The 21451-nt window shown below is 54.4% G+C and overlaps 1 protein-coding gene across 1 annotated transcript in view; it reads right to left on the bottom strand.

The window, feature by feature from the left end:
- The window catches only part of Hmcn2 (hemicentin 2), a 154078-nt gene that overhangs the window by 36951 nt on the left and 95676 nt on the right, over positions 1-21451 (bottom strand). The window contains 26 exon segments of the mRNA XM_041674639.1: positions 12-156; positions 238-379; positions 1059-1195; positions 1284-1365; positions 1731-1921; positions 2381-2647; positions 3034-3131; positions 4921-5104; positions 5488-5612; positions 5691-5850; positions 5939-6082; positions 8258-8389; positions 9586-9667; positions 10214-10416; positions 11223-11336; positions 11496-11657; positions 12453-12549; positions 13082-13269; positions 13632-13745; positions 15683-15901; positions 17350-17500; positions 18243-18385; positions 18858-18971; positions 19081-19251; positions 19766-19957; positions 20776-20862. Of these exon segments, the coding sequence (XP_041530573.1) occupies positions 12-156; positions 238-379; positions 1059-1195; positions 1284-1365; positions 1731-1921; positions 2381-2647; positions 3034-3131; positions 4921-5104; positions 5488-5612; positions 5691-5850; positions 5939-6082; positions 8258-8389; positions 9586-9667; positions 10214-10416; positions 11223-11336; positions 11496-11657; positions 12453-12549; positions 13082-13269; positions 13632-13745; positions 15683-15901; positions 17350-17500; positions 18243-18385; positions 18858-18971; positions 19081-19251; positions 19766-19957; positions 20776-20862 (3844 nt within the window).

Below are 21451 nucleotides of genomic sequence, written 5' to 3'. Positions count from 1 at the left end.
CGGGCTCCCACCTAGGGTTTCCAGGATCCAGAAGGACCCCATCCTTCCGCCAGCTCATGAGGGGCGCGGGCACGCCGTGGGCCTGGCAGGGCAGCAGGGCCGTGTGGTTCACTGAGATGTCCACTGCGGTTGGTCCTGGCTGGATGGTGGGCGCCGCTGGGGAGGAGCAGAGGGCAGGGCTGGGAGCCTGGGGCTCTGAGGGGATGGTGGGGGTGGGATAGGGAAGAGGACACTCACTGTGGATCTCCACGTGGAAAGCCATGCTGGTGCTGCCTGCGGTGTTGCGGGCTGTGCAGCTGTAGTCCCCACCGTCGGCCGTGCTGAGCGCCTGCAGCTTGAGGAACCTGCCCTGCTCTGGGAACTGAGTGTGGGCATCTTCCTGCAGAGCCCACCAGAGTGGGGGAGAGAGATCTTTATTGGCACTTGGCTATGACCCCTGACCTTTGTCTCATGGATTCAGAACTGAGTCCTGAGTCGCATCCTCTGGCTGGGAAAGTCAGGGGTCAGAAGGGAAGAAGGATCTAGCCCTTCTCTGAGTCCCACCTGCAGGTCTGTACCACAATCCCCACCCCCCTTAGCTTCTGCATTATGGTTCCCTATGGATCAAACCAGTCTTGGTGCAAATAAGCACCAGGCCAGGAGGTCTGAGGAACCTATGAGACTTGGCAGCAAGGGTCTCGGCTCTATCTTAGGCCAGCAACAGACCTGCAGCAGATGGTTACTCTGTTGAGAGGCCCCGGAGCCTGGAGGGGCTGAGTACTGCCACCACCCCCACCCAAAGGTCTGCAAACCCACAGTCCCCTAGCTACAAACTGGACCCTTGGGAAGGGTGGGCACAGACAGCTTGTCATAGATTTGGGTCACAGACTCCTCAGTGTAACCCGAAGGTACCAAGGAAAGGACACCAGGTATGACTTCCGGTCTTGCTGCAGACACTATATGGAGTGACACTATTCAACAAGGTAGAAGATGTGCCCACTCTAGGCATGAGGAGTGATGTCCAGGACAGACCCTCAGCACCCTCCAGAGGCCCCAGGGATGGAGACGAAGGGGCCCACCTGAAGCAGGATGCCACCTCGATGCCACTCAATCTCTGGTGCTGGCTCCGCCTCCACGGAGCACTCCAGGATGAGCTGCCCTGGAGCCAAGCCAACCACAGAGCGGGGACCCCGGGGCCCAACAACATTTGGAGGGGCTGGGGGAATAAGAGAATATGATAGATGGACCCACCCCCTCAGGCCCCACTGTGCCTCTCCTTCCCCTGTCCTCCCCGAGGCACCTACCTTGAACCCTGACCCGGAAGCTCTTCTCAACTTCACCTGCAGGGCTCTCAGCCAGGCAGGTGTACAGTCCCGCATTGTTCACCTGGAAACAGAGCAAGGAGATCAGCTGCTTCTGGCCCCATCTGTCCGCCTCTCAGGCCTCCCCCGCTTCCACCTTCCAGTCAGCTTATCCCTTGCTGGAATTCTCTCTCCATCTTGCTTTTGAGGTGCAATCAGGGCAGGCCTGCAACTTCTGGGAAATCCCTCTTGTCCCTGCCATCTGGTTTTGCTATCATCCTTGGCTCTGGCCTGCCTAGGAGTCCATAGGACGTAGGCCAGGGATCATGCCCATAGCCACAAGGCACACAGAGAGGATGTAGGATGTAGGGCAGGCTTGGTAGCTGCCCACAAAACAGCTGCGGTTTATTCTCCAGTACCAACTCAACCCTAGTGGGCAGGCGCCAGTACCTGCACGTTCCTCACGCGGAGCACATGGCCAGCTTGGCTGCCTTTTTCTCCTCTCCTCAGGGCCTGGCCATCTTTATGCCAAGTGATGTTGGGTGGAGGGATGCCTCGGGCCTCACATGTGAGTTCCAGGTGGGCACCAGGTGTCAGTGACAGTTCTGAGGTCTGGCCAGAGTCCTCAATGTGAGGGGGATCTGCAAGATGTCCACCTAGGGTCAGACCTCCCTCACCACTTAGCGGTTCACAGCTGAGGGGCCAAGAAACGTGAATACGGGGGGAGGGCAGGATATTGGGTAGCCATTTAAAGAGAAGCCACAAGTCCATGCCCCCAGGATGACGGTCTGTACTTGCACACCAACAAGGACTCAGTACATGGGAGGAGATAGACTGAAGGCAAAGTCTCTACCACAGCCCACCATTGCACACTCGTGTGCTACATCTTGAAGCTGTGTCCCTAGATGCAGGTGGCTCTAGCTTTTGCTGTGACACCAAGGTTTGGTTGTAAAAATAATCTTGGATTAGAGCTGAGGAGGACTGTATTTCTCAGCCACAGTAGCTTGGCAGCCAGGGAGCCTCACTCAGGGGTGACCCCAAGCCTCCAGGGGACTCTCTCACGCTCTAGCCACTGAAGCTGCTGAGAAGGGGGTACCCACCCATCACTGTCAGCCGGAAGCTTCTCCTGGCCTCCCCTGCCTCGCTCGCTGCCATGCAGGAGTAAGTCCCTGAATCACCAACTGTCACTGCTTCCAGCTTCAGGCCAGGCCCCTGCTCAAGGCTCTGGGGCAACAAGGGCTCCCCATCTTTCATCCACGACACGAGGGGCAGGGGGCTTCCTCGGGCCTCGCACGGGAGGACCACTTCAGAGCCTTGGACAGCCATCACATCGTTCTGAACCTCTGCTGGTTCCAGGATGGGGGGTTCTGAGGGGGACAGAAGTGTGGGCAGGGCCCATTTTTAATTCACAGCAGGCGGCCCTCATCATGGATCTTTGCATCATGGCTATTGCCTCATGGGTAAGCCCTTTGGAACTGCCATGCTAGGTGAGTCCTCCCCACAGCATCCCCCTCCCCTGTCTGATAGAGCTGGGGTCCAGAGCCACAGCTCACTACCATAAATTATACCCGTCAATGATTGGCACCCTGGAGGGCCGGCTCACTCTTTGGGGAATAAATGAAAGGACAAGAGAAGAAATTAGATTAGAATGTCCCATGGCTCTAGCTGGGCATGCCCCGATGCGCAGTGGATGGGGATTTTATTCTCATCTGTCATAGCCAATGGGGACTGCATGCCCCACCCTGCCCCATACCGAGTACCAGCATGGTGAAGTTCCTGTCAGCCACACCAGCTGGGCTTGCAGCCACACAGGTGAAGACGCCTGAATCTGCCAGTTGCACCTGAGAAATTCTGAACCCCCTCCCCAAAAGTGGGAGAAGGTGGGAGGGAAGGAGAGGGGTGAGGGGGAAAGAGGTTGAATGGATGGATTACCCTTCCTCTTCTTATGACTCAAAGACTAATTCTGAAATGGGAACCCTCTAGCCTGCTCCCACCCCTTTCCCAGCCTCAGAGTGCTTCCTGAGCAAAGCCCCAAATTGCCCTTCCCCGAGTCTCACTCCCGCTGCCTTCTCCAGCCCTTACTGCCTTGGCCAAACCTCTGCTTCCCAAATTCTGGAAAACTGCAGTCCCACTATGGGGACAGACATCCTCCGCATAGACAAATACACTTTGTCCTCAGGATCCACCTGGGTTGTGTCCATCTACTGGTCCTGCTCTCAGGCCCCACCCCTTTCTCCTGATCCTCTCCCAGCTTCTCCTGGACTGCTCTTACTATGATGGGCCAGAGAGGATTACAGTGCCAAACCCAGGACAGAGGCTTCCTATGCTCCCTGTCCTTGCCAAGTCCAAAGGACTGGCCCTAGCCCAAGCAGCCGGGACATGGTGCACACATAGGGTGGATAGTTGCACCCAGATGGCTTCCAGAATATTCCATGTGCTGACAGTCCCTGAAAGGCTATTTCTCCAAGCTCTGAGTAGACAGTGTATCTTCCCCTGTGCCTGGAAACCTTAGGGTCAGTGGTCAGATTAAAAATGGAAGCCCTAAGCTGGGCGGTGGTGGCGCACGCCTTTAATCCCAGCACTTGGGAGGCAGAGGCAGGTGGATCTCTGTGAGTTCGAGACCAGCCTGGTCTACAAGAGCTAGTTCCAGGACAGTCTCCAAAACCACAGAGAAACCCTGTCTCGAAAAAAAAAAAAAAAAATGGAAGCCCTTTGGTCAAGTCCAAAGCAGCCAGTCAAGGAAGGGCTCTTGTGCATGACTGCCCAATGTGGCTGCCACCAAAGACTGACAGACCTTTGAGCACGTGTGAGAAACTCCCCGTGAGCACACCTGCTCGGTAGTGAGCAGTCTACGGGCAGGGACCACTCTCATCAGTGACTTGTGGTTCAGGCCTGTGGTTTCAGATTATCTTGTTCAACCCTCGTTTTGCCTTTGAAAACTTCCCTTTTCAGGCTGACAAGATGACTCAGTGTGTGAAGGTCCTTGGCATGCACCCCGGTGATCTGAGTGACTCCCAGAACCCATGGAAAGGCAGGAGCCACAAGACCCCATCATGGCATTTGTTCCTGTTGTCTTCCTGTCCTGCAATTACCTTGGGGGCCCTTGACCTTGCACCACGGAACCCTGCCCTGGTTCCACTTTTTTCCACCTTAGCACCAATGCCACCTCCACAGACCACGCAGTTAGCCTGACCATACAACCTCTGTCGTCACCGCCCGTCTCCTTGACACATTTCAATTATCTTCAGAGCTCGTAGTGTAGGGCCTTCACTTCCTACCCCCATAGACCTGGTTCCTATAACTGCAAGACTCTCTGGCTTGCTGATGTCTAGAACCACCAGTTTTGTTCAGGTCTCCTCCAGGAAGCCCCCCATGGCTTCCCACCTTGCCAGGCCAAGTCAATGCCCTCAGGTGTCCTCTCGGGCTAGGCCTTCTCCACCAGGCCTTAGGATAAGGCCTCTTTTATTTCTGAGGTTCCATTGGGTGGTGGGGTCTTCTTTGTCTCCCCAAGCACCATAAACCCCTCTGTGTCTGTATTGTTTGTATTTTAATATCCACATGGAAGCATTTGGAGCCTGAGCTGCCTGGAGAATGTGCCAGCACCTGCCACCAGGGACCAGAGGCAGGACCGAGCGCCTACCTGAGGGAGCGGCCAGAACTGTGGAGGTGGGTGCGCTGTGAGAGCGGAAGGGGAAGGCCGTCCTTGAGCCAGCTCACATGGATAGGCGGGGATCCCCGGACAGGGCACATCATGGTCACCAGCTCTCCAGTCCTGCTTACCAGGGTCCCTGTGTCACCAGCTCGTTGCTCAATGGTGGGAGGAACTGGGGTGGTGGATAAAAAGGGATGAGATGAGGGGTTTAGAGGGGCGGCAGCAACCAGCCCTGAACTTCCGCCACTGCCAGCTACCGCAGTTAGGTTCTTAGAGTCTTGGCCACCCTTGGAGAGGTGAGCTCCACCATCTGGGGCCCAGATTCAAACACTCTTTTCATGCCCCCCCCTCTGGACACCCTGCAGAGCCTTGAGCTGGGAAGCTTGTGATGCTTGTTTGAAAACAAGACTTGAACACCCAGGGAGCCCACAGAGTGAACGTCACCAGGTCTTGAGTGGAAGTTCCTGGTTCCACCTACTCATCCCCATGTAGGTGTCCCCAAAGAGCCTCCAGGGCGCTGGGGCTACCTGCCTCTCCTCAGCCTCAGTTCCTCACCCAGTACGTTCACTGTGTGCAGCCTGGCATCCTCCCCAGCTGGGTTGTGGGCCACACAGGTGTAGGCACCCGAGTCAGCTGCTCTTAGGCCCTTCAGTACCAGGGAGCTGCCATCCAGGTAGAACCTGCATGGGGAGGAGTCACTGAGGGCAGGCACACACAGGGTGGCAGTTCTGATGCTTCGAGGCATCAGCAGGCCTTACCGGAGGTGAGGCCCCACATGCTGCTCCAACGGCCCACCGTCCTTCAGCCAGGTTATGTCTGGCGGTGGCTGTCCTTCAGCCTCGCAGTCCAGTCGTATCTCCTGTTTCTCCAACACATTGTGTTCTTGTGCCATGCCTGAGTTCTGGATCTGGGGAGGCACTATAACACGGGCTATGGTGAGGTCCTGGCAGCAGCAGGGGCTGCTGGAATATGGCAAACAGAAGGGGGTGTAGGGTGCAAGATATACCTAGTACAGATACTACAAAATCTTTGCGGGCCTCAGCCTGGGTGTTCTCAGCCACACAAGTGTAGGTAGCAGCCTGGGCTGGCTGCAGGTGACTCAGCTGGAGGCGGCCTCCTCGAGAAACCACGCCATGCACCATGCTGCTCTCTGCGGAATGGAGGGAAAGCCCTTGAATCCGGTACCTCCGTACCGATAGGGAACTGAGGCCCAGTGGGTCAGAAGCACCTTTGTAGATTCCCACTGGCCTAGTTTCATTTCTTTGACTGGGATAAACAACCCCACCAAAGGCAGCATATAGGAAAAAGGGGTTTATTAGGTCCATGGTTCCGGGTAGCAGTCAGGCCCACAGTTCTAGGTAACAGTAAGCCATTGAGAGGAAGACAAAGTGGCAGGAACTAGAAGCAGTTGGTGGCATTTGCAGCAGAGGGGGAAATGAACACATGCACTCCTGTGTTCGGCTCACTTTCTCTACCTGTATGCAGTTTGGGATCCAAACCCAGGGTATAGTGCCATGCACTCTCTGGCTGGGTTTCCCCACGCCATGGGGCAATTCCCGACAGACGTGCCCATAGCCGACATGATCTAGGTATCCCCACATTGAGATCTCTCAATGGTGATCCTAGGCTATGTCAGGTTGATGATTAAATTAACCACCACCACCACCTTCCTCAACCCACCTCTAGCTGTTCCACTTCTTACAATGGACCCCACCTCACCCCAGGCAGGCCATCTCTCCCCAGGTCCCACACCTTCTGGTTCCAGGGCCTGTTCTGAGGCCCAGTCCTCCTCACATACATGTCCTCTACATGTATCAAGGTTGCTGATCAAGGGGAACCAGACACGCAGTGGCCCTAACATGAGTCACCCTTGGGGTTCCTGGGGCTCTGCTCACCAGCTTGGAATCCCTTATTGTGGGTCTGTCCTGGAAGAGTTTCTAATTGTACCAACCCTCTCTTTATCTCACCCTGCCCCCGTCCAGTCAGTCTTTCAGCGATGGAGACCTCGACTGGACCAGTTGGCCCCTGTGCCCCACAGGGAGTTTGGGCCTCAAAGGGGAGCACCATGGTCCCTGTCCCCAAGAAGCATGAACTGTGTCACAAAGATGCAGTGCTGCCAAGGGCTGGCAACTGTACAGCTCTGAGTCAGGGAGTTGGGAGGTAGAGGGCAAGGGAGGGCAGGAGGGGCAGCAAGGGTTAGGAAGGGCACCACAACAGGGGCTTCTGGGACAAAGCTTCAGTAGAAACCAGCCAGGTGCAAGCAGAGCAGACAAGACCATGAGGCATTCCAAGAAGGAAACAGCATGTGCAAAGAATTGGAGGCATGACAGGCAGGGTTTGCTGCCAGGCTAACTCAAGGGTTCACTTAGGAGAGATAAAAACACACCCCCACAGAACCCTGAACACCCACGGACACCTGCACGCCAAGCTCACGGAAGCCTCGCCTTTACAGCCCAAAGGCTGGCTAAGAGACACAATGCTATAAGCTCACTCCTTCAGTGCCAGCACTTGGGAGGCAGAGGCAGGCCGATCTCTGAGAGCTTAAGATTTGCCTAGTTCTACACAGCAAGTTCCAAACCAGCCAGGGCTACATGGCCATATGGAATATTATGTAAAGGAACGATGAAAAATAATTAAATGAATTTCTAAGAAAAATAATACTGATCCAGGCTTCCCGGTGAGCTTTCAAAGTCTCAAGCTAAAGCGGAACAAGGCAGAGGCAGGTAACTGTCAGGGTGACATGATGCCATCAGAATGAAATGTCCAGAACAGCGTTTCACAGAGACCGCCGGCGGACCGCCAGAGAGGGGTGGGGAGTGGCAGGGAATAGGGGGATGACTAACGGCTCTGGGGATTCCTCATTAGGTTTGGGTGAGGAAAGTCCCTCAGAGGCTCAGGTATTTGAGCACCTGCTCCCCAGTTGGTGGTGGTGTTTGGGAAAGTTACAGGTAGCCATCGCTGGGGGAGGTCTTTGATCACTCTCTCTGCTTCCTATTTGCAGTTAAAGATGTGGTCTCGGCTTCCTGCACTTAGCACCATGCCTGCAGCTTGTTGTCCTTCCTCTCTGCCATGATGGACTCGGCCCTCTGGAACCATCAGCTAAAGGAAACCCCCTCTCCCGTAAACCTGCTTCTATCACAGCCACTATGGCTCCTTCCGGGTCAGCCTCCCCAGTGCCGGGGTTACAATGTGAACCACCACAGTCCACGAGCCCTTGGTTTGTGACTAGAACGTTAATAACTGGCGGTGTCCTGGCCTTCCATTGTTACTGTGCTGGGTGAAGACATGTTTGCACTTGAATGACAAGCAGGACGTGGATACTCACCCACGGGCATTCTGTCCTTCAGCCAAGTGACAGTGGGAGCTGGGATCCCCGACACATCACAGACCAGGACGAGGGGCTGCCCAGCTACCTGGTTCACTATCTCCGTCTCGGCTCTCTCAAATGTTGGGGGCACTGTGGGAAAGAAGGCAGGTTTCTGCACTCTTCCCTGCCCTCCAGTTTCTTGCGGTTTCTGTTTAACATTCTGCTGTTGATGGAGGCGGCAGTTGCTTTATCCACAGATGGCTCTAGAAGCCACAGGTGACTCTTTCAAAGTCTCTACAAGTGGGCACCAGATGGCCCGCTCAGCCTGAAGATGGCAGGTACACAGCTCACAGACCAACAGTCCTGAGGGGCATCTGATCTCCAAGATGTCCCTCACCTAGCTGCCAGGCAGTGCCCAGTGCCTAATCTATACAGCAGACTAGTGCCTGCAGAATGCCCAGTGGGAAGGCTCTGTGTTTGTGTGAAATCTGGAGGGCAAAGGAACAGAATTATCCCACCAAGTCCTTCAAAGCATGTCACAGGAAGAGTCCTAGGCTTGTTGTTGGTTTGAGACAAGGTTCCAGTAGCCAAGTTTGGTCTGAAAATAGCTATCTACCTTTAAGTCCCAATTTCCCGCTTCCACCTCCCTGATTACAGGCATGCACAGCCCCTGATTCCGCACTACGGCCCCATCTCCATCTTGGTTTTTAAAATTCCAGGTCTCACACTCTTAGTCCTTGGCAATAGGGCCTCTTTCCAGCCACTGATCTTATCCCTGGCAGCCCTGGGAGCTGCTTGGGGTGACAGACAGAGGGTAGGGACTGACAAGGTGGGACAGGAACCTCAGAGCAGTGGTTCTAAGAATGCCCCTGCTAGAGGCCAGGAACTCCAGGAGAGTCCTAGTTCCTGGCTCCTCATGATGGCTCACCCTTACCTGGAAGCTGTGCATGAGGACGTAACCAAAACAGAGAAAGGACCAGGCTGACCAACTAACTCACTCTTCCTATGTCTCACACAGTTTTTTGCCATAGTCCTTCAAAAAGGCCCATTCTAGCGCCTCAGTGGTACCCTGTTTCCTGGGGTGAACTCTACTGCACAGGAGTTTGGCCTCCTTGTCTGTCTGTCTGTCTCTCCAACCTATGAATGTAAAATAAACCCTAACATTCATCTTCTGGAGTCTGTGAATTTCATTCTCTGAATTCATGAGACAAGAACCCTAAAGCTGCTGGTTTGGAGTGGCTTTGCTGGCCGTTAGGTTTTCCAGGACCCTAGCTCTCCCAAGATAACCTCCCAAGAGCCAAGAAAGGCTCTATTCTTACAATATTGGGATCCAGGCTGGGCCTCACCTTGGACGGCGAGAATGAAGGTCCGGGTGGCCTCTCCAGCCGTGTTTCTGACTTTACAGCTGTACACTCCCTTATCTGATACCTGGGATAAAAGAGCACATGGGGTTGGTGTGTGGAACAGATTCCTAGAGAGAGAAGCCATGGCTGGGAATCTATAGGAGATAGGACCTGCTGGCCTCTATCAGAGCCTTAGGAAGCAGAGACTAGGACCTGCTGGCCTCTATCAGAGCCTTAGGAAGCAGAGACCCTGGAGGTCAGGAGAGCAGATTTGGCTCAGTATGCCCTGCTTTGCCCTTTGTGGGGCTAGAGCTGGGTCAGAAAGCAGGAGCCCAGGGGATGTCTAGGGGAGAGACGCATATTCATTCAACATACACAAGAACCTGACCTACACCAGTGTGAACAGAAGGGCTCTGTTCAAGATCACTGTGAGGCAGACCTGAGCTGGGGCTGGAGTCCAGCTCTTGGTTGCTCCAGGCCTTTCCCAGATCACTCTCAGGGGCCTGTGCATCTCCTTGGGTCAAGAAGATGACATCCCCACACCTTAGTGCACACCCTCCAGCTCCTCCCCTCAGGCCTCTAGGGTCAGGACGTGCTGTGTCCACTGTCCAGATTGTCCATGGCCACTGACCTGCGAGTCCAGAATTTCCAGTGTTTGTCCACCTTGCAGGCCCTGAATCCGCTGCCCCAGGGCTAGGGGCTGCTGGTCCTTGAACCAGGTCACAGCTGCCTCTGGGAGTGAGTCTGTCTCACAGCTCAGGGTGGCTTTATCCCCTGCTCTGACCAGAACGGCCTCCTGGGGTCCTCCAGGAGCCTGTTTAAAGCTGGGGGGAACTAAGGGCAGAAGAGCCCAGTGAGGCACCATGGCCTTGCCCACACAGCCCCAATACCACCATGGATTAATGGCCCAGGCAGGCCCACTGGATCAAATGGTGAACCTGATCCAGGGTTGCTGGAGGAAGCAAACCTGGGCCAGTTTGCCAGAGCCTTCTGGTGGCCACAGATGACCTGGTGTCTAGATGGCAGGAAAGATGCTGACAGCAGGCTTTTTTTTTTTTTAATCTTCTGACTAAACACTGCCCCTCCTTGGTGGTCCCTCAGCCCCTGGCACTCAAGTAGGCATCCACAGCCAGATGTGAGCCCTCAGGCCCTGGCAGAGCTATGCACTTAACAAATGAATGAACCTGCCCCAGAACTGCAAAGAACCTTCCAGAGAGCCCTGGGTGCTGGCACTGCAGACCAGCTTTCCCTCAGGGAATTCCAAAGACCTTAGGTGCTGTCAGAGGCTACAAGCCAAGAATCTTGGACCTTCCTGGCCTAGCTCTTGGGGTTCGCCACTGCTCTACCCCCTCAACTTGATCACCACTGGAGCTCACTGTGAGCCACGCCATGGGTCAAGGGCTGCATTTCCTTCGTCCCATTTTCATATGGATTGCTACCTTACAGACAGGACATCTGGGGCTCAGAGACAGGGAGACACAACCCAAGGTCTCGGAGCAAGCCCGTGCATGGCTGCATCAAACCCTGCCTGGTCTGTCCATGTGACTCTGCTTCTTCAACAGGATCCCTTGAGGGGGACAAGGGCTTCCCTGGGGGCTCCCGGGAAGAATGGAAGATGGCATAGGTGGGGCAGGACATACCCAGAACATTGAGTTGTACTGTCTTCTGGTCTCGGCCTGCAGCATTGAGGGCCTCACACAGGTATGTTCCGGAATCAGCCGGCTGTGCCCGAGTCAGCCGCAGTGTGTGGGTGCCTGCGGGACAACGGCCCCTGCACCAGCAGCCACAGGACCCCAGGACACTCTCAGTCCCTAATCCTCCCGTGAATACAGCCCTGTCCCAGGTTTGGGACAATTTGAACTCCCCACCAGAGCCTTGAGCTTGAGCTGGGGATAAGGCCTCAGTTTACCAACCAGGAAGGAGGAAAACCTCTTGTCCCAGGGAGAGGGGCTGGCTATCCTTGTACCACGTGACCTCAGGGCTTGGGTGAGCATGAACTTCGCAGGGGAGGGAGACACTGCTGTTGAGGGTGGTGGTGAGCTTGTTGGCGTGCCAGCCTGAGATTTGTGGTGGGACTGGATGGGGGCAGAAATGAGAGGTTACATTGGGGGCACAGACTAGGGCTGGGGGAAGGGGGTACACCAAGGAGCCGGCCTAAGCTCCCAGAGTCACCCCTGAAGTGTCTCCACACAGCCCTTGGAGGGCAAGCTTTACTAGTCAGAGTTACTTTGCACAGAGCACAGAGAGGCTTGATCAGAGCAGCACAGCCATTCTCTCAAAGCCACACAGCTATCAGTGGCAGAACTCAGATGCTACTGGGGCTTCAGGGATACAGCTGTGCCCACATCTGGGCTCATGGCGACATAGAGGTCAACAGCAGACTTGGGGTGGTAGGAGTTGTAAAGCCAGGCCGACCCTTAGACACACGTCAGATGCACAGTGGGTGCTCACTAATGACGCTGAGACCTTGGAAGAACATCCCCAGTGCTAAGACCCCAGAAGAACATCCCCCCAGTGCTGAGACCTCAGAAGGACAATCCCCCGAATGCTGAGACCTCAGAAGGACAATCCCCCAGTGCTGAGACCTCAGAAGGACAATCCCCCGAATGCTGAGACCTCAGAAGGACAATCCCCCAGTGCTGAGACCTCAGAAGGACAATCCCCCAGTGCTGAGACCTCAGAAGGACAATCCCCCAGTGCTGAGACCTCAGAAGGGCATCCCCCCCCAATGGTGAGGACTGGAAGAACATCCCCCCCCCCCCCCCGCCCAGTGCTGAGGCCAGGCTGCAGTCCCTGAACTCTGAGTGTAGGTACTCGAATACCCTCAGGGAGAGGCAGGAACACACAGAGGCCCCTCTCAGCCATCTCACCTTGGACCCTGAGGGTAAAGAGTTTCTCTGCAGAACCCGCCTGGTTCTCCGCCACACACATGTAGCTGGCAGCATCAGCTACCTCTGTGGTGGAAACCTGAGGGTACAGAGACCAGTGCTGAGACCAAGGCTGACAGTTGTGAATGGATCCAGAGGCTCCACGGTTCATCCCCACATAGCCATGAGCATCTCCATCTCCCTACAGCAGACATGTGGGCCATGGGTGCTCTCAGTGGCCAGGAGAAGTCCCTCTGAGGCCCGTCTTGGGCTCTGTGTGGTGTTTTGGAGAGGGAAACTGGCGTTGGTTGGTTGTCTAGCTAATTGGACAAGGAGGCCATGTGGGGGCTGTGCTGTCTCTGGAGGGGCCTGTGCATGTCTAGCTCCTTGTAGTCAGGGATCACGTGGGGCTGCCACCCCAGGCCTGGGCTGGCTCTAGGTGTGCTCCTGCTTTGGCAGGAGTGACTGCTACTTATGAACACTAGGCAGCCCTATGTGACCAGCTGGGCTCCTCACAGGTGCCATTTGCTGTACAGAAGACACCCCCCGTACTCTAACGGGCTTTTCTATGGCCCAGATGACACTGCCCCTTGGTTCCCTGTGCCTTTACCCTGAGAGGGGTCTGTTCCTACCTGTAAGACTTGCCCCTCCTCCAGGACTCGAAGCCGTGGGCTGGGGGACACAGGCAGCCCATTCTGGAGCCATGAAAGTGTGGGTGTTGGGTTCCCCAGAACTGGGCACCGCAAGCTGACAGTACTGCTTGCGTTCACAGTCACCTCCTCTACCAGCTCCTGTGTGTCCCCCAGGATCACGGGCGGTGCTGGGAAGGAGAGGAAAAAGAGACAAGGTGTAGGTGGTGGGCTGGTGGAACATGGTAGAGGTGAGGGAAGCTTTTGGCACCAGATGCTCGCCAGAGGTCCTTGTGCCCTCCTCACTAAATCTGTCAGGCCTGGAAGCAGCTAAGAATTCTGGGCTTCAGAGAGGTCAAAGTTTGTTCAAAATCACACAGTAAGAAAACAGCCATCTGGGACACTTTAAACTGCCTTTACCCGGTTTCAGAAACCAAGCTTGCAATCCTCTTAAAGACCTGAGCACAGAGAAATTGAACTTCCCACTCTCCAGGGCCCTTGAGAAGGAGGCCTCCCTGGGACCAGCGCCTCCCTGCCCCTCCTGGCCACTCACTCAGCACCAGCAGTTCATAGTGGAGCCAGTCCTCGCCCACCTCATTGGAAGCCTTGCACGAGTACCTGCCCGCGTCCTCTGCCTGGACCAGGGGCAGCTGCAGGATTCGGCCTCCTGCAGGGACAGAGGGCCGGGGCCTGAGCTCGGGGACTAGAGCCCTGAACCCAAAGCAAGGGAGCTGTTTCTCCTCTGGAGGGCCCAAGCCACCGTCACTCCCTGCCTCATCTGGGAAGTGAGCAGATTCGATCCACCTGGAGCATAGATCAAGGGAGGATCAAGTCCATGTGTAGTTAACGGCACCCAGTCTCGGGAGCAGGCTCTATAATGTGAAGTGCTGTTGGTAGCCCATCTCACAGATGGGAAAATGAAGCTCCTGGAAGGGTTAGCAAGAGGGAGGGGTCGGCTGGCTGGTCTAATGCAAGAAGAAATGTTCTCAGAAGCAGGGTTAGCTTCTAGAGCAGTGGCTGCTGGGGGCAGGGGAGGAGTTGCCTGGGACCCTTTGAGACCAGGAGGCAACCAAGAGCAGAACCTGGTCTCTACCTACCTAGGGTCACTGTGTGCTATGTATTCCAGGTGGGGGGGGTCACCAGCCAAGGCTGTGGTGGCTTGACCATGTCAGAAACAAGGGCTCCTAACAAGCAAAGCTATGGGGTGGGGTGGGGGGGAGCAGGGAGGCCAAGGTCACAGTGGTGCTCAGGTGAGATCTTGGCTTAATTTGGGATCAGGATCTACATTCAGCTTATCTTGTGACCACATCTTTAACATGCTAAGAGTTGGTAGCTGGGGTTAGAGGTCAGCAGTGGGGTTGGAGGTCATTGTTTCGTGTGGGCCAAGTCAGTGGCTGCGGTCAGGGATTAACTGATATCTGGGATCAACTTGTGTTTTGGGTCTGCATTAAGAATCTCCCCATGACAGAGCCTAGAATAACAGGATGTGAGAGTAGAGCCCCGTCTGAGGTCGGCAGCAGGATTAGGAGTCGGTCCAGGATTTCCAGTGTGGACAACCAGCCTCTACATGTGGCACCTCCCAGGGACCTAAGGGTTCCTTTTTCTGCAAGGGCCAAGTTCAAAGCCTGGGGCAACTGTTCATCACAGACTGTGATAACCTCCGGTCCCCCACCCAGCCCCAGTGCTGGTCTGGATCCCGCAGGCCACATTGCAAACGCTAAGCCAGGAGACTACCTATTCCCCTTGGTACAATCAGTGGGGCCTGGACAGCAACAGCAGTGGTCCGTGGCGGGAGCAGGGCAGACCAGGGAAGCCAGGCATCTCTAAGCCTCATCCTAGGGCTTTCAACTCAAAACCATTTGCCAAAGATATTCCAAAATAAGGCCCACTTAAATAATTAATGGACCTTTAATAAGGAAATATTTTAAATGGTAAGATGACAATAAAAAATTTTCATAAGCTGTAAGCTATGACGACAGCATAGTCCTCAAAAGCCAGAGAGAAGTTTGGTCATGGAATCACAATCATGTGTGTGCATGTGTGTGTGTTGCATATGCTTGCATGAATGCAGGTATGCATGTGTGTATGGGTATACGAGCATATACATGCATGTATTCATATATGTGGAGGAAGAGATCAACCTTGCGCGTTATTCCTCTGAAGCTGCCCACTTTGTTTTGTGAGACAGGGTCTCTCACTGGCCTGGAGTTTCCTACCGAGACTAGAGTGGTTGGCCAGTGAGCTCCAGGGACCTGCCTATCTGCCTCTCCCGCGCTGGGATCATAGGCGTGCCCTGGCTTTTCCGTGAGTTCTAAGGGCTGAACTAGGGTTCTCACGCTTGGCTAGCCTGTGCTCCCAGTGTCTTCCTGCCTCATTTTTTACATAAAAAGTCTCTCCTCTCCCTAGAGACTCAAGCCATTCTCTGAGCATTCCAGGCCAGATCCCAAAGCCTAGTTACAGGCTCTGGCCTGGGCTGGGAAGTTTGTTTTAAAAACTCAGCACAAAATGCAACAACCTCAAGCAACTTTTATCCTCTACAAATTCCAGTGAAGGTCTAGTCACACACGCCGCCTGAGGTCACATTGCTGGTAGCAGCAGGCCTACCTTGCAGCACCGAGACCCCATCTGCGGCTGACAGGGGCCGACCCTCCTTGTACCAGGTAAGCTCGGGCGGTGGGATGGCGTTGGTGTCACAGTACAGGTGAGCCGGGTTGTTCTCCACAATCTCCCGGTATTCTGTCACCCTGCCCCGGGCTTCCTCCTCATGGAGCAGGAGTTCAAAACCTGCATCAACATCTCCCACCTTCTGGAACATGGGGGGCACTGCACAGAGAGAGACCAAGTCATTAGGAATATAAGAAAGGGTAAAGCTGCTCACTGCTGTAACCAACCAGCCTGGGAGGTGCTGTCACACCCTGCCACACAAGCTACAGCCTGCAGGTAGGTCAAGGCATTTCTTCTCTTTACTCCCCCAGGGACTGGCTATGGAGACGCCTTGTAAGCTTTAGGAGCTGCCCCCCTCTCTGTAGAGTTCACCTGTCACTGGCTTCTGAGAGTCCTGGTGGCTGGGTGAAGAGGTCACACCTGTCTTCCTAGCACTTAGGAGGCTGAGGCAAGAGGACTAGAAATGTCAGGCCAGCCTGGGCTACAGTAAGACCGGCTCAAAAGAACAAAATGAAGTAAGATAAAATAGTCAGGCGGTGGTGGCACACGCCTTTAATCCCAGCACTCGGGAGGCAGAGGCAGACGGATCTCTGTGAGTTCGAGGCCAGCCTGGTCTACAGCGAGTTCCAGGACAGCTGGGGCTGTTACACAGAGAAACCGTGCCTTGGAAAACAACAACAGCAAAAAACAACAAAACAACAACAAAAAAGATAAAATGACTGTGACAGGGAAAGGCTTTGTGAAGGGCGCTGGGCAGTGCCTAGCTCAGCCTTCCTTCATTTGTTGGTACACAGGGGCATGGCACCCTCAGCAGTTAGGACCCGAAAGGGCCCCAAGGTCACCTGCTTTAGCTGGATCTCCTGTTTTCTCTTTTTCTTTCTTCAAGACAGGGTCTCACTATGGAGCCCTGGCTGGTCTCAAACTCACAGAGATCCACCTGCCTTTGCCCTGAGGCGCTGGGTTAAAGGAGTGCACCATCATGCCTGGCTTAGAATGCCTGTATTTTGCAAAGGGTGACAGCAAGGCCCAGAGGGGCCAGTGACATCTCTAGGTCGTGCTGCCCAGTAGTGAGTGACAGGGCCAGGGTGAGGCAGTTGAGGGCAGAGGTGGCAGAGGATAAAGTATGCTTTCTCATCAGGCCACTACAGAGCACTGTGTGGTAACAAACAGTCTTCCCTTCTTTAGCTTGGCTTGGTCTCTGGCCTCCCAGCCTCCCTCCCAGGCTGTCTTCCAGCTTCCCTCCAGGCCTCCCTCCCAGCCACCCTCCCCACCTCTCCCCAGTCCCTTTGACCCCCTTTCTAGCTTCCCTTTCTCCCTGCTTCCTTCCTTTCCTGCCTGCCTCCTGGCCACTTAATCCTGATTTGAGGCAGGAACCCCCATCTTCTGAAACTCATTCCTTAGCCACAGAAGACACAGAACATTTTGCTTCTGAGACATCAAGCCATGGTTGATGAGGAATGCCCATGTGGGTCTCCTTGCCAAAAGGCGCAGGGCTCCTGATCCCCAGCCAGGGTCAATGCCATGGGCCCCGTCTTTCTACCTGGAGCGAGAATCCTGTCTTGGGCCACTGGTTATTATCACCCAGACCACCCTACAGTGGCACCCACCTTGGATGAGAACATTGAAATCTTGGTTATCCTCGCCAGCCACGTTGGTGGCCACACACAGATAGCGGCCAGAGTCAGAGACCTGGGTGGGCTGGATCTGGAGGAGCCGCCCCTCCCCCAGGACATGAAGTCGCTGGCTGGGGGTCACAGGCTGGGGGAGGACAGAGACGGGCAGAGGTGAAAACCAAGATCCTTTGTTTATTTGTTTTGAGATAGGGTCTCCTGTAGACCGTGCTGATCCCCAACTCATTGTGTAGCCAAGGATGACCTTGAACTCCTGACCCTGACCCTCCTGCCTCAGCTTCCAAAAAGTTGAGATTAACAGCTCGGACCACTGCACACCCTTCTCTCTCTCTCTCTCTCTCTCTCTCTCTCTCTCTCTCTCCCTTCTCTCCATACAAAAATATGTATGTATTTTATACATACATACATACATACACACACACACACACATTTTGAGACAGATTTCTCTATGTAGCCCTAGCTGCTCTGGAACTCACTCTGTAGACCAGGCTGGTTTCAAATTCACAGAGATCTGCCTGCTTCTGCCTTCAAAGTGTTGGAATTAAAGGCGTGCGCCACCACCGCCCAGCAACCTACTCTATATTTTAATAAATAAAAATCAGACCATAATACAAAGTGGTGGGACCACGCGGTGACTGTGTCAAGCTACTTGTATGACCTCAACAGTGGAAAAGAAGCAAAAGGGTGGACGGGATAACGTAATGGCTGGAAAGTGTTTGCTTGTTTTGTTTTGTTTCAAATGAAACACTGAAGAGTGTGCAGAGCCAGCTCTGGGGCTAGGTTCTTCCAGGGCTCTTCTGGAAAGGTCTGAGCAGGGCTGGTGAGGCCCAAGGGCGAGAGTCTAAGGCAGTCTGGGGCCCTGCACTCACCGTTCCGTCCTTGTACCAGCTGATGGAGGGTGGGGGCACGGCCCAGCACTCACACTCCAGGGTCAGGGTGCTGTTCACCTTCGTCTTCACTTCCTTCACGCTGACCTCCCCCAAAGGGTCATCTTTGGAGATGGAAGGGGGAACTGAAAAGCCACAGGATGTGTGAGCAGCAGGCCTGGGACGGTCCTGAGACCCAGACCCACTGGCCCTGGGGGTAGTTCCCTAACAACAAGGCTGGTAGAATAGGACTCTTGAAGGGAACCCATCTGTACCCACTTAAGGTTACAGAGTACTAAGAGACAGGGGTGAAGCAAAGGATTCTTGGGGTGGCCTCTAGAGGACCCAGGTATCAAACTGAGGGACCCCAAGTTGCATGTCCACACCAGAAGTGGTGGTAGGAAGCCGGAACTGGGGGAGTATTTGGATCACCATGACCAAAGTCTTAACACTATCCCTTCCTTTTAGTATCACCAAGGCAAGAGTTTCTGCCCCCACCCCCGCCAGTTGCATGTGACTCCCAGGGAAAATAGCCACAGGAAGGCGCCTGAGGTCTCAAATGTGGCCAGGACTTTTCTGCCTGGCCAGCCACTCTCCCGGAGATGGTAGGGGGCTCACTGAGGACTTCCACATGGTAGTTCTTCGTTGCTTCCCCCAGCTCGTTGGTGACCACACAGGTGTACTGGCCAGTATCTTCCTTCTGAGCATTTAGGATCTGGAGACCATGGGTACCTGCTTGGGGAGCCGTGGCCAGAGTTATCCCAAAACAGGGCTTCACCATAGACAAGTGCTCAGACCAACCCAACCTGTGTCTTCTCAAAGCCCACCCCAGGGCCATCACCTGGGAGGAGCTGAATGTTCTTAGAGGCCTTGAAGGGCACCCCATCCTTCATCCAGGTGATATTGGGGGATGGGAAGGCCAGCGCCTCACAGATCAGGGAAATGGGATTATTGATGGTCACAGTCACTTCCTCGATGGCATTCTCAGGTGCTCCCAGGATGGTGGGGACCACTGGACAGGGGGGGGGGGAGGAAGGCCTTGGTTAACAGTCTAGGCCCAGGCCCAAAGACCCTGAGGACTAGGACAGCTAGGGCCCCAGGCTTATCCTTAGTGCTGCAGTTGTGAATAGATGGGAAACAGAAGCTCAGGGCGGCCACACCCTCCTCCACCACGGAGTCACACTGCAGGCCACGTTCTCCTGTGCCTCTTAGAGACTCAACATGTGGCCTCACTCTTATTCAACCTAAACTTTCTTGGTTCTGCTGAGGAGGAGAGGGACTTTTTGGCTAACTGCTTCCTGGATTTGAAGGTTCCTTTCCCTGCTCCTGCAGCGGGTACGGTTATGGTTTGGGCATGAATTGTCATGGAAGAGGTTGTGCTGAAAGCCTGGTCCCCAGCTGGGGTTGCTATGGAGATCTGACACCTGGCTGCTCTCTAGTATTTTTGCTGTCACCCTTGAAATAGCAAACGGAATGACAGCGGTTGCTTGTGGAAACCCAGGTGGTTGCGGAGGCGTAACACTCACCCAGGACGGTGAGCTGTGTATGTTTGGTCTTCTCCCCCACAGCATTGGCAGCGACGCAAGAGTAGTGGCCAGCACTGGACAGGTTGGCCTGGGGGACCCACAGGAAGGCACCATCTGGGGACACCTCATAGGGGTCTCCAACAGACAGGGACCAGCCATCTTTGAACCATGTGATCTTTGGCGGCGGATGGCCTATATGAAGAGGGGACAGATCATTCAGTGAGCTCAGACCAGATGGCTCAGGGGCTAGAGGCGGCCCCGGCCAGCACAGATATGGAGTTTCCATCCCCATTCAGGATGGCAGCAGAACAGCCAGGGCCCTTCTTCAGGAACTCAGCTGCTCACTGGGGACAGGGCAGGAATGGCTTGGGACAAAGGGGCAAGATCCATTCATCCATCTACCCTTACTTTCTTCTACCCACCTTCCATTCGTCTTCCTACCTTACTGCTCATATATGGATCCTTCTATCCATCTATCCATTATTCACCTGTCTATCCGTCTTCGTACCCCTTAAGGCACACTTATCAATTCACATATCCATTCATTTATCCATTTATCTTCCCATCCATCCATCCATCCATCCATCCATCCATCCATCCATCCAATCCTTTCTTCTACCCATGTACTAGCCACTCATCTATCCTACCACTCATCCTTCCATTCATCTGTCATCTTTATTCAAAAATCCGCCTATCTATGTCCCCATTCACTGCGCTTCTCTTTATCCAGACACATTCCCACTCACCCTCCCACCCTCAGGCATCAGAGGGAGCCTGGTTTTCCAGGCAGCAGGGGAGCTGTGGACTCAAGGGTCTGGGTCCTAGAGGAGCTCGGACATCACAGATCACTATGGTCCTGTGTGGTCAGTGCAGGGGCAGGGAAGTCCTACAGGACTAGACAGAGAGGCCCCGTGGAAGCTTCTGGCAGGTGACTGAGCTCAGCGAGGAGCAGGGCAAGGTGTCAGGGTAGGGGATCAGTTAAGCCAGGCCCACCATGCAGTAGCCCTCACCTGTGGCATTGCACACCAGCTGAGCAGTCTGTCCCTCGGGCACCTTGATCACCTCCTCCAAGTCTTCATTCTCAATACTGGGAGGAACTAGGAGGAGGAGAAAGGCAAACAGTTTCTAGCTGGGTGACCCACCTGGCTATCCGTCCACAGAACAGGAAACAAAGTTTGCTGTGCCTCAGTTTCCCCATTTCGCCCGTGTCTGCTCCTACCCAGAAGTCAGTCTAATGAATTGCTCTGGGAAGACTCTGGACAGAGAAGTCGGTGTGGGGTTGGGAATATTTGTTCCTCCCACTTTGGGTTAATCCCTACTGTTTCTGGAAAATATCAGGGCAGCTTCAGTATAGAGGGTGTGTGTATACATGTGTGTGTGTATGTGGTGTGTGTGGTATGTGTATTATAATGTGTGTGGTGTGTATGTGTTTGTGTGATATGTGTATATGTGTGTGTGCTGTGTATGTGGTATGCGAGTATGTGTATGTGTGGTATGCGTATATATGGTATGTGTGGTGTTTGTGTGTATGGTGTACATGTGATGTGCATGTATGTGTGTGTGGTGTACATGTGTGTGTGGTATGTGTATTTGTGTGTATGGTGTGTGTGGTATGTAGACATGTATGTGTGGTATGTGTGTATGTGTGTGGTGTGAGTATATATGGTGTGTGTGGTGTTTCTGTGT

This window comes from Microtus oregoni, unplaced genomic scaffold (assembly GCF_018167655.1).
Source record: "Microtus oregoni isolate MIOR12 unplaced genomic scaffold, Mior012 000025F_ref0000491, whole genome shotgun sequence".
NCBI lineage: Eukaryota > Metazoa > Chordata > Mammalia > Rodentia > Cricetidae > Microtus > Microtus oregoni.
Note: the sequence above shows the minus strand (reverse complement) of the source record. Positions and strands in the feature narration are given on the sequence as shown.